The sequence below is a fragment of the Panthera uncia genome, chromosome X (genome assembly GCF_023721935.1).
Source record: "Panthera uncia isolate 11264 chromosome X, Puncia_PCG_1.0, whole genome shotgun sequence".
NCBI lineage: Eukaryota > Metazoa > Chordata > Mammalia > Carnivora > Felidae > Panthera > Panthera uncia.
In genome coordinates this window covers 93,396,278-93,408,780 of record NC_064817.1, presented here as the reverse complement: position 1 = coordinate 93,408,780, position 12,503 = coordinate 93,396,278, and the positions used below count along the sequence as shown (strand labels likewise).

Sequence of the window (12,503 nt, the reverse complement as noted above, 5' to 3'; positions counted from 1 at the left end):
AACAGGCTCCAGGCTCCGAGCCATCAGCCCAGAGCCTGACGCGGGGCCCGAACCCACGGACCGCGAGATCGTGACCTGGCTGAAGTCGGACGCTCAACCGACTGCGCCATCCAGGCGCCCCTAGACACGTTTTTAATGGAAGTATAATTGACATGGAGTGTTGTATTAATCTCAGGTGTACAACATAATGACTCAATGACTTTATACGTTACTCAGTGCGCGGCACGATAAGTGTGGTCACCATCGGTCACCAAAGAGTGCTATTACCATCTTATTGACCATATTCTCCATGCCTCAGTCTTTTTATTATTGTTTTGTCATCCCTTTTTATTGACGCGTAGTTAACATACAGTGTTATATTCGTTTCAGGTGCGCAATAAAATGATCCAACAATTCCATACACCGCTCAGTGCTCATCGCCATAAGTACACTGTCAGTCCCCATTATCTATTTCGCCTATCCCCCCACCTGCCGCCCCTCTGGCAACCCTCAGTTTGTTCTCTGTGTTTAAGAGTCTGGTTTTCTGTTTGTCTCCTTTTTCCTTTCTTTGCTTTGTTTCTCAAGTTCCACATATGCAGTAATCCCAACCCGAAATTTTATCCTGGGGAAATCGTTCAACAGAAGTTTGACTCTAGGTTCACAAAGATACATATTAACAATAATGGCCGGTGTTTATTAAGTGTTTACTGTGTGCCAGGCCCCATTTTTAAGCACTTTACAATGGCTCATTTAGTCCTTACATCAATTAAATGATACACTGTGGTGATACTTACGCTAAATTGAGCGGACTGACATATGGATGGCTTACACAGTTTGCCCAAAATTACAGCTAGTAAGTGGTGAGAGTTGGGATGTAAACCCGGGCAGTGTGGTTCTAGAACCCGCAATCTTATCCCTATACTGTATACTATAAAGGCATTACCCACAATAGAAACAAGGTGAAAATAACCCAGACCCTCCACAAGAGGAATGGTTCTATCTGTTATGGTTCTATCAGTTCTGGTGAGGTTCTTCGTCAACGAAACATTTCCAAACAATACAGCATGAGCTTAAGACTATTCACATTCTTGGCATCATGCCCTGAAATTCTGATTCAGTAGGTCTTTTTCACTCCATTCTCTAAATGAGGGTGTCCCCCTGGGTTGTGTCCTTAGCCATCTTCTTTCTGGATTTCTCTTTACCCATATGTGGCAAGTTACAATTTCCAAATCACTTTCTCGTACATTATATCCCTTGATCCTTAAAGCCTCAGCTGACCCTATAATATTCTCCAGATACTGCTCCATTTCTCCTCCTCCTCCTCCTCCTCCTCCTCCTCCTGCTCTTCCTCTTCTCCTCCTCCTTCTTCAGCTGTACGCCCAGTGTGGGGCTTGAAGTCATGACCCAAGATCAAGAGTCACATGCTCTACTGACTGAGCCAGCCAGGCGCCCCTGCTCCATTTCTTAAAATCCTAATCTACACACCATCTCTGCTTCTCTACTTCTTTTAAACTCTTCAACTTAATACAATCTGGATTTTGCCCTCAACAGTCCACAAGACCATGCTTGCTAAGATCACCAGCAGCCTCTAATGCTGCCAAATTCAGTGGACACTTTTTTGGGGTGCCTGCCTGGCTCTGTTGGTAGAGAATGTGACTCTTGATCTTGGGGTTGTGAGTTCAAGTCCCACGTTGGGTGTAGAGATTACTTAAGAATAAAATCTTAAAAAATTTTTTAGTGGACACTTCTCTATTCTCCCCTTACTTGACCTCTTTAAAATTTTTTTAATGTTTATTTATTTTGAGAGAGAGACAGAGCATGAGCGGGGGAGGAGCAGAGAGAGAGGGAGACACAGAATCCAAAGCAGCCTCCAGGCTCTGAGCTGTCAGCACGGAGCCTGATGCGGGGCTTGAACTCACAAACCGTGAGATCATGACCTGAGCCAAAGCCGGATGCTTAACCGACTGAGCCACTCAGGTGCCCCAGTACCTTACTTGACCTCTTAGGAGTAGTCAACACCACTGACTAATCCTCCTTCTTGAAACACTTCTACATGTCTGGCTCCTTCTTCTGTCCTTTTTTTTTTTTTTTTACTTTTTTTTATCGTTTATTTATTTTTGAGACAAAAAGAGACAGAGCATGAACAGGGGAGGGACAGAGAGAGAGGGAGACACAGAATCTGAAACAGGCTCCAGGCTCTGAGCTGTCAGCACAGAGCCCGACGCGGGGCTCGAACTCACGACCGTGAGATCATGACCTGAGCCGAAGTCGGACGCTTAACCGACCAAGCCACCCGGGCGCCCCAGCTTCTTCTGTCTTCTTGCTGAGCCCTCCTCCTCATGCTGACTTCTAAATGTTAATTTTCCATGGGGATTGGTTCTATGTTTTCTCATTCCCAGAGGAGCTCATCTATACCTGTCATTTTATTTATTTTTAAAAAATGTTTGGTTTTTTTAATGTTTATTGATTTATTTTGAGAGAAAGAGAGAGAGTCAGAGAGAGAGGGAGAGAAAGAATCCCCAGCAGGCTCTACACCATCAGTGGGACCCCGATGCGGGGCTCGAACTCATGGAATCGTGAGATCATGACCTGAGCTGAAACCAAGAGTTGGATGCCTAACTGCTAAGCCACCGAGGCACCCCCCTCCTTTTCTTTTAAAGTGTATTCATTTATTGTGAGAGAGAGTTAACTGTTTATTTATTTTGAGAGAGAGAGAGAACGAGAGAGAGGGTGTGTGCGCATGGAGTCAGGGAGGGGCAGAGAGAGAGGGAGAGAGAGAATCCCAAGCAGGTTAGCCCTGTCAGCCCAGAGCCTGACGCAGTCTCGATCTCATCAACTGTGAGATCATGACCTGAGCCGAAATCGGGAGTCAGATGCTTAACGGACAGAGCCACCCAGGCGCCCCTACACCTGCCATTTTAAACATGATTTATTTGCTGAAGAATATTGCATATAGAAAAAAAAAAAAAAACCAAAGGCACAACCAAAAGTTCAGGGAAAACCCAAGGCACAGCGAATAGTTGAGGGAAAGGTAGGTGAACAGGGACCCAGAAAGAAGGCTGAGGAGGACCAACTGGGAAAGTGTAAGGAAAGCCAGGAGAGTGTGGTGGCCCAGAAGCCAAAGGGAAAGCAAGCTTCAAAAAGGAACAAGTGCCAGCTCCTCACTGCGTTCACTGATGTACAGTCGGGAGACTGTCAAGAACCACTGAAATTTTATAAAGAAGGAAGTCCTTGGTTAGCCAAAGGGCTATGCGGTAGAGTGGAACAATAAGCCAAAGGGAAACAGACAAGAAATCACATGGTCCCCAAGACAGATGAGAAAGTAGCAGCTTCAATCCCTTAGCAGCTTCAAGAAGAAAATGGAACCTGGCAACAATACCAAAAAAAAAAAAAAAAAAAAAAAAAATCTAATGCCTCAATGGACCATAGGTTCATTGTGAACTGACATATGCCTCAGTATTTTTAAAAATTAAGATTGGAAAATTAGCTCCCTATTCTGGGAGAGTATTTTAAGATGAAATATTCATGAACATTTAATTTTAAAGCCCATGAACAACAGGGAAAGATATGAGGACAACTGTCTAATTCATTATTGTTACTATTTGGGGGAGCCAGGAGTTGGCCGTGGGGATTTTATTTTATTTTTTAAAAGTTTATTTATTTGTTTAAGTCATCTGTACACCCGGCCTGGGGCTTGAACCAACCACCCCGAGATCAAGAGTCACGTGCTCCTCCGACTCTGGTTGGGGGGTGGGGGGCCCTGCGTTGGGAACTTTAAACGGGGTCATTATTGTTTGTTTGTTTGTGTTTTTAAGACCAATCTTGGGAAGGTCAGAAAATAGCTTAGGTGCTTCCTAATCCAGGTGTAGGGTCTTATCCCTGGAGAAAGAGCTGAGAACAATACTCTAGAGCAGAGAGGTCAAGGACTAGCACGCCAGAGAGTCCTGCAGATGTGTTTATTTGTACTCTGCACTGCTTTTAAATCGTTTAAATTGATTGCCAACATCTGAAAATCAGATTTCACGGAAGGACCTGGATTTCTGGTGCTTCTGGAAAACACGGGCGTTCTGGCCGATCCTGGCCCTTCTTCCCTCGTTGCAGCTGGAGTTGAGGAGGACTTGCCCTTTGAGATTGGCCCGTTCCTCAGTCTCTGCTCAGTTTACTTTGTTCACTGAGACCGTCTTGCTGTTGGCTGTAGTCATCCGAGTTATGGCTTCTGCTGTAGAATTTACTGCTTATTTTCGCTTCAGTATGAGACGGAAGCGATAGCCAGTTTTTTGAAAACTGTCAAAAACACGGTTCATCAAACACTTTAAAATGGTATTTGGCTCATTTCTCTCCAAACTTGATAAGAGCCTTTTTTTTTTTTTTTTTTTTTTTTTTTTTTACACTTCAGGAAAGTGGAGAGATGTGGGTAAAGTATAGAAATTTGTTTTGTTATGTAGAAATCATCCTTGTGAGGGGTGTGAGGCATATGTTAAATCTCAAAACGGTGATGATTTTTAGTCGTCTTTGTGAATTTAATTTTAAGTAGAAGAAATTTTTAAATAAGATCTATTTATACTGGTCATAATTAAAAAAATTTTTTTTAACGTTTTTATTTATTTTTGAGACAGAGAGAGACAGAGCATGAATGGGGGAGGGTCAGAGAGAGAGGGAGACACAGAATCGGAAGCAGGCTCCAGGCTCTGAGCCATCAGCCCAGAGCTCGACGCGGGGCTCAAACTCACAGACCGCGAGATCGTGACCTGAGCTGAAGTCAGACGCTTAACTGACTGAGCCACCCAGGCGCCCCTATACTGGTCATAATTTTAAACAAGTGACTAAAAATGCATCTATTAAAAGTTTGATTAAATCAGTAAATGTTTCATTAAAAACTACTTTCCAAAAAAATCATAACTCAATTTCTGGACTTTATTCCTGTGCATACATAATTTGCACAAAATTATATCCAAATGACACTGTAATAAGTGGCTTTGAGCAGGTTTGATTTTGTTTTTTAAAGTAGGCTCCCTGGCCAATGTGGGGCTTGAACTCATGACCCTGAGATCAAGAGTTGCATGCTCTACCAACTGAGCCAGCCAGACGCCCATGCTTTTTTCTTATTTTAAATTATTTCTCTAGGATAAGTTTCTAGAGCAGGTTACTTGATAAAGGAGATGAGAATTTTTATGATTCTTGGTTTGTTTGGCTAAATTATTCTAGAAAAAGATGATTTACATGGTCTCTAGCGAGATATGAAGATGCCTGTTTTTTTCTTCCCAAAACTCTCCCAGGAATTGGCTTTTATAACTTTTTATTCATTTGTGTAAAGACTATTAAATGGAATTGTGTATCTATTTAGTGTTGAGAGAGAGAGAGAGAGACAGAGCGCGAGCAGGGGAGGGGCAGAGAGAGAGAGAGAGGGAGACACAGAATCCGAAGCAGCCTCTAGGCTCCGAGCTGTCAGCACAGAGCCCGACGCGGGGCTTGAACTTATACAAATCAGAAGATCATGACCTGAGCTGAAGACGTACGCTTAACCGACCGAGCCACCCAGGTGCCCTTGTAATTGTATATCTTGAAACGAATTAAGAGTTCAATGTGTGTATCAGTTAGCTATTGCTGTATAACAAACCAGCCCCAAACTTAGTGGCTTAAACAACAGGGATTTATTATTTCTCACAAGTCTATAGGTTGGCAGGACTGTTGTACTTGCTCACGTGTCAGTGGTCAGTTGGTGGGTTGGCTGGGGGCTGGCTGGTCTAGGACATCTTCCGAAACCAAGAGTCAGACGCTTAACCAACTGAGACACCCAAGCGCCCTGACTCTATCTCTTGATAGCAGTAACTCAAAGTCACATCGCAGAGTGTAGATACGGGGCTGGGTGGAAACTTGCGATTACTTTTACAACTCTTATACCACCACATTCAAATGAATGTTGTCCTTCAAAGTTGTCATCCTTCAAAGCTCTACACTCATTCCAACGATGTACCCACGAATTAAAAAAGCAAGAATCAGAGCCTTCATTAGAATCTCCTTTTTTGGGGGGGTGGCGGTTATAAGCCAATTAAGAAAATCAGTTTGTTCTTTATAGTCAACCATTTTATTCAACGTTCTTGATTCTAGGTAATTTTTGATAATTTCTAAATATCAAATCCATGAGAAAAGAGTTTCAAAATTGACCCCCGTCAAGGCTATTTAAAAGAATGTAACCCAGACTTTGAAATCGATCCAAAAGGAAGCATTCTGAAACGTTTAAAACAAAGGCTTGTCGCTGGAATAAATGGGGAGAGCATGACAAACCCGGTCACTTTGAAGTGGTTACTCTGTGTGCATTTTTTCTGGAAGGTTTTTTAAAAGCTGTTGCTTTGAATTAGGTTGTGTAAACAAATACCTATTGACTGTAGATGAATTTGGGAGTTCTATGTATCTTAGTTGAATATCACATTAATTTTTTTCCCCTAAAGGAGCTTAGTGTTGACTCTCACTTAGGTTGCACGTTGCAGCAAAGTAACTGGATTTTTTTCCTCATTTTGCTATTTAGATAATGTTTTTGGAGAAAGAGAGCGTGTTTGTTTTCATAACACCCCAGTTCAGTGTTGCTATTATAAGAATTTCTAAGAACCTTAATATCTTAGATATAACCTTTGGAGGCCTTTAAAAAAAACAGTCTATGCAAACTTTGTCTCCTCAAGGAAATTGACTTGGACTGTCCTTTATGGACAGTTATTAAAGAATTATGTACCTACAAAGTTAGCCAAGATTTAGTAGTGGATTTTGTGTTAGAATTTCTATCGTCTGGCCATGTATGCTTGAGTGTAAACCTCTCAGAAGTTGACATTGGAAGTTGACATAAAACATGAGAAACTCAGGCTTTATAGACTCTGGAAATGTCCACTTTAGAAAAAACTCCTTTATTGGAAAGTGCTATTTGAAGTCAGCAAAGAGGAGCAGAAATCCTTGATTCCCAGTATTTGTAATCTTACTCACCTTGGGGCAGCTTAAAAGAGTTTGTTGACAGGAAATGCCAGCAGGCACTCATGTTTGGGGGATTTTTAGGTCAAGGGCAAATTCACTTGGTCATTCATTAGAAGAGGATGGTTCTTCTGCATTTGAACTTAGAGTTCAGTTTAGTTCGTGTTAATAGACTGGGAGCATACGAGTGGATATGTCCACGTAAGACCTAGAAACCAACCTGGACCAAGGATGCTAACAGGTGCGTGTTCCCGAATGTGCTATGGGTGTTTTACCCTTGCCTCGTTTCTGTAGTACCCCCAGCCAGTTTTTCTGGGATTTGACCTTTGAGATCAATCATGCAATAGATTGGAGATTTGGAATCTTGGGGTCTCAATGTATGGGCAAGTCACTGAATTTTTCTGAATCCGTCTGAATTTCCCTATCTGTAAAACAGGCATGAAAATTCTTATAGGTTGCTTCGTGAATCAAATGAGATCAAATAACACTTTTGCCACAAATAAAGAATCATCATAGCTTGTGTTTATTGAGAACTTCCTTTGTGCCGGGCACTATTCTTAAGCTTTCACATGTACTTGCTCATTGAATCCTCTCAGAAATCCTAGAATCTCAATTTTTCAGTGAAGGAAACTGAAACACAGTACAGTTGGCCCTTGAACAACACAGGTTTGAACTGTGCGGGTCCATTTATACACGGATTTCTTTGCGATCAATACAGTACAGTACCATAAATGTATTTTCCCTTATGATTTTCTTTTCTTTTCTTTTTTTTTTTTTAAATGTTTATTTATTTTTGAGAGAGGGAGAGAGACAGAGCGTGAGTGGGGGAGGGACAGAGAAAGAGGGAGACACAGAATCGGAAGCAGGCTCCAGGCTCCGAGCGCTCAGCTCAGAGCCCGATGCGGGGCTCGAACTCACAGACTGTGAGATCATGACCTGAGCCGAAGTCGGACGCTTAACCGACGGAGCCACCCAGGCGCCCCTTTTCTTTTTTTTTTTAAGTTTATTTATTCACTCAGAGAGAAAGAGAGAGAGTGCGCAAGTGGGGGAGGGGCAGAGAGAGAGAGAGAGAGATTGAGAATCCCAAGCAGGCTCCTCACTGTCAGCACAAAGCCCAGCGTGGGGCTCGAACTCATGAACCGTGAGATCATGACCTGAGCCGAAGTCAGACACTTAACCGACCGAGCCACCCAGGCGCCCCTTCTTCTTCTTTTTTTTTAAAGTAACCTCTACACCCAATGCGGTGCTCAAACTCAGAACCCCGAGATCGAGAGTTGCATGCTCCACCGTCTGAGCCAGCCAGGCGCCCCCATTTTTTTCCTTCCTTCTGATTTTCTTAAGAACATTTTCTTTCCTCTAGCTTCATTGTAAGAATACAGTGTATCATCCACATAACATGCAAAATATGTGTCCCTCGATTGTTTCTGTTGTTGGTAAGGCTCTGGTTGACAGTAGGCGATTGGTAGTTGGGTTTGGGGGCAGCCAAAACGATGCGTGGATTTTCAACCGCATGAGGGTGAAGGGGGTTGGTGCCCCTCACCCCCGTCCTGTTCAAGGGCCAACTGTATACGGAAACTTTGAACCCCCTAAAACACATTAAACGAATGCGAGCTATTGTCTTCATTCTCCCCAAAGTGCGCTTTCCCCTGTCGGTTGAACTGAAGTCCAGGAATGCTAGCAGCCTTCGAAGTCCAAATCCGTGTTTGCTCCATCTGTATGAAAATGTTCTCTCTCACCCTCTAAGGTTTCCGGGGGCTACCATGACGGTCACCGTGGTGTATGATAACTCTGAGGCCACAGAGCTCTGTGCAGCTCAGCACCTCTACCTCAAGCCCATAGCAAAACTGATGATCAATGTATTGCTCCCAGAGAGCTCAGAACCCATGAGACCCTTCTCCAACTGGGAAGTTCTCGACCAGCTTAAGAGCCTAATTTGCCCTGATCAGTTCACCACAGTTCGGCTCTCTAAGAGTACCAAGGACTTCATCCGGTTCGAGGGGGAGGCCGAAACGCGAAGCCTGGTTCAGATCTTGAAGGCAAAGTTACATGGAAAGATCATCAAGCTACACGGTTTGAAAACAGACTTAAAAGTAGTGGCTACAGACGCCCAGGGAGAGTGGGAGCGCTTCCCCAGGGAGAAGGAGGCCTCATCGAGTGATGGGGCCGAAGAGCAGGACCAGGATAAGAGCCCCGACTCTATATATTTTGAAGGCTTGCCCTGCAAATGGTTTGCACCTAAAGGTTCCAGCGGGGAGAAGCCCTGTGAAGAGATCCTCCGGGTGGTCTTTGAAAGCTTTGGGAAGATCAAGAATGTGGATATCCCTATGCTAGACCCCTACCGAGAAGTGACGACTGGTGGGAACTTCGGGGGTTTCGGCTTCGGCTTGCAGACGTTTGAGGCCTTTATTCAGTACCAGGAGTCGACGGACTTTGTAAAAGCCATGGAGTCCCTTCGAGGTATGAAGCTAATGCTCAAAGGAGATGATGGGAAAGCTCTGGCCTGTAACATCAAGGTAAGAAGGAGCCAGAATTTCTTTCATTTCCCACTGTCCAGGTGGTCCTGAGCAAAAGCTGGAAGGAAGCATCTAGAATAAATTTCCTTAGACCCCACCAGGCTCTGATTGACAGCTAATGTGGAGATTTGTGTTGTCACTAATAAATGGATGTTTAGGAATAAAAATAATCCGGATTGGAACATTCTCTGCTAGCAGGCATGCTGCTGGCCGGGGTTTTATTATTATCCGGGGTTCTGCCCTAACTTCTCCAGGGCACTGAAGAATTCCTCTGGCCCTTATGGAACTGTGTCGTATGCCTGTTCTATTTGACAAGTTGCTGAGAGAGAGGGATACATGCAGTTTGAAACCACAGGAGAGCGGTTTACTCCCTCTGTCCTCTTGGGGCAACAGCTTACATTTTCAGGATGTCTGTCAGGTAAATTGTTGGAACGTAACCTTAACAAGCTTGGATGCTTTCCTTTCAAGATCATCCTGTCTGTCCAGTCATGCCCCCTCATCGATGTCTGAATGCTTGGCCATCTTCTTAGAGAGAGTGCGTGCAAGTGGGGGAGAGGGGCGGGGGGGGGGGGAGGGGGAGGGGGGGGGGGAGAGAGAGAGAGAGAGAGAGAGAGAGAGAGAGAATGAGAATATCTTAAGCAGGCTCTACACTCAGTGCAGAGTCCAACCTGAGGCTTGATCCCACAACCCTTTGATCATGACCAAAATCAAGAGCCAGACGTTCAACCAACTGAGCCACCCGGGCACCCCTAAAATATATCTTTTTAAATTAGGAGCTATTCAGCCAGACAAAAGATATAACACGTACCATGGTGACCACCCATGTACCCATTGCCCGGCTTACAAAAGGAAACATCACCAGTGAGATGAGACCCCATTCCCCTTCCTCCCCTCAAAGATAGCCATGATTGTGAATTTGGCGTTTATCATTCTTGTGTATATTTAAAGGGCTATTTCTGTCTCCTTTTATTTTTCGAGCAAATTTGTTTGTAGTGCCTCGATCTGACTTTCACTTTATTTTGAGATTTGCAAAGTAGCTTAATAATCACTGTAGTCCGATGTCTGTATCCCATTAGGTCAGTTTTCTTGCCTCTTCGCTCCCCGCCCCCCCTGCTCCCCCCCCCCCCCATTTTTTGACTGTTTTTGTCTCTGATGATTAAACAAAAATACACGAACTCAGTCGATTGCTATAAAAAACCAGAGGTAATATACTCACATCCCTCAGACCCTGTGCCCAAAATGACACCGTGATGCCATCTATAGCTATATTAGAGCTCCTCAAGGGTTCTGCCAAAGGAAATTCTACAGGGCCGTTTGGCAGGGGACCACGAAGCAGCGGAACCATCTGGACACTGGGATGCAGAGAGGGCATTTTGAACTCCTTGGGTTTTGGATGGTAATGTACATACCAGTTCCATCTCACTGGCCTGGGACATACCCAGCCAGCTGGCAAACTTTTCTAACGAAGCTCTGCATTCTTTGTGGGCAGGTTATGTTTGATAGGACCAAACATTTCAGCGAAGGAGCCATAAGGAGGAGAAATCAAGAAAGGCTAAAATTACAAGAACTAGAGGAAGAAAGGAAAAAAGAAAAGAGGAGAGACGAGGAAGAGGCTGCGAGGTGAGGAGGCCGACTTTAACAAAGAGGGTTTTTCACTTCCGATGAGTGGATTTTTCCCTCTGGGTGAATAGGTGACAATGGGGGGTGGGCAGTAGGTATTGCTGCAGATGGGAAAACTCTGTGGAAGCCTATAGTCTTCCGACGGTGCTGCTACAAAACCAAAATGGCCAAGCAACTGAAAACAGGAAACTTAAAAAGAAGGTTCTCAGGGAGAACAAGTAATGAGCTAGATTAAGATATCTGGGAAGAAAGGATTAAAAAACAAAAGGATCAGGGGCTTTTATAATGAAAATCCCAGCCCACCAAATTAACAAGTATACCAATTTGCCCCCGCTTTACCAAATTTTACCTTGCCTACCAATTTAAATAAAAACAAATTCTTTTTAGGACTGGGAAAGATTTTCTTCCACAAAATGCTCAGCAGTCAAACCAACTGACAGGCCGGAAGGCATGTATTTCTTGGCATTCTATTTCCTGTTGGCCTAAGGTCTTTCGGTGAATTTAAGGAGCCCCCACGTTTATTTCTTTGAGCTTCTCCTTGTCTTGAAATTAGGGACTTGGGCCTAGAAAGGGCTATTGGATTGCCAAAGGTTTGCCAAGAAGGTACAAATGGGCTGGAACTACAGGGCTCTCAAAACAAGTCTTACGTGGGGCGCCCGGGTGGCTCAGTCGGTTAAGCGTCCGACTTCGGCTCAGGTCATCATCTCACAGTTCCAGGAGTTTGAGCCCCGCACTGGGGTCTGTGTTGACAGCTCGGAGCCTGGACCCTGCTTCAGAGTCTGTGTCTCCCTCTCTCTCCGCCCCTCCTCCGTTCACGCTTTGTCTCTCTGTCTCAAAAATAACGTAAACATTAAAAAATTAAAAAACAACAACAAGTCTTACCTCTTGGCCCCTCCACTTCCACGTTTATTCTTGCAGTCTTTCATGTGAATTATAGCTGTTCAGAAAAGGAGAGGGAGAGTACCCCTTCATGGACCTTTCACTTTTTTGGCTGGTGGGGTAATATGAGTTGATTGAGATCATGTCTGTGAAACTTGGCCAGAAATTGAGCCAAGGTAACTATCGCCCCAAGTTTCTGGACAAAACATGCAGTTTAGATAATCCTTCAGCTTTTGGCTAAGTCCTCACTCAGGTAACTGTCCCTTCTTTCTCCTTCCCCACGTTTCCATAAGGGCCTAACCAAAACAGTTTCATTCTTCAGAGAACAGCTATAAACAAAGCCCATATTCTTCTTCTTTTTTTAAGTTTATTTATTTATCTTGAGAGAGAGAGAGAGAGAGAGAGAGAGAGAGAGAACGAGAACGAACACAAGCAGGGAAGGGGCAGAGAAGAGAGAATCCCAAGCAGGCTCCACGCCATCAGCGCAGAGCCCAACTCGGGGCTTGAACTCGCGGACCGTGAGGCCCCGACCTGAGCTGAGGTCAAGAGCCTCGC

The 12,503-nt window shown here is 44.3% G+C and overlaps 1 protein-coding gene across 1 annotated transcript in view; it reads left to right on the top strand.

Annotated features, from left to right (window-relative positions):
- The window catches only part of AKAP17A (A-kinase anchoring protein 17A), a 26,128-nt gene that overhangs the window by 10,635 nt on the left and 2,990 nt on the right, over positions 1–12,503 (top strand). Inside the window, exons 3-4 of the mRNA XM_049644240.1 lie at positions 8,681–9,449; positions 10,939–11,069. Coding sequence (XP_049500197.1) covers positions 8,697–9,449; positions 10,939–11,069 — 884 coding nt within the window. The 5' untranslated portion in view covers positions 8,681–8,696. The remainder of the gene's footprint in view (positions 1–8,680; positions 9,450–10,938; positions 11,070–12,503) is intronic.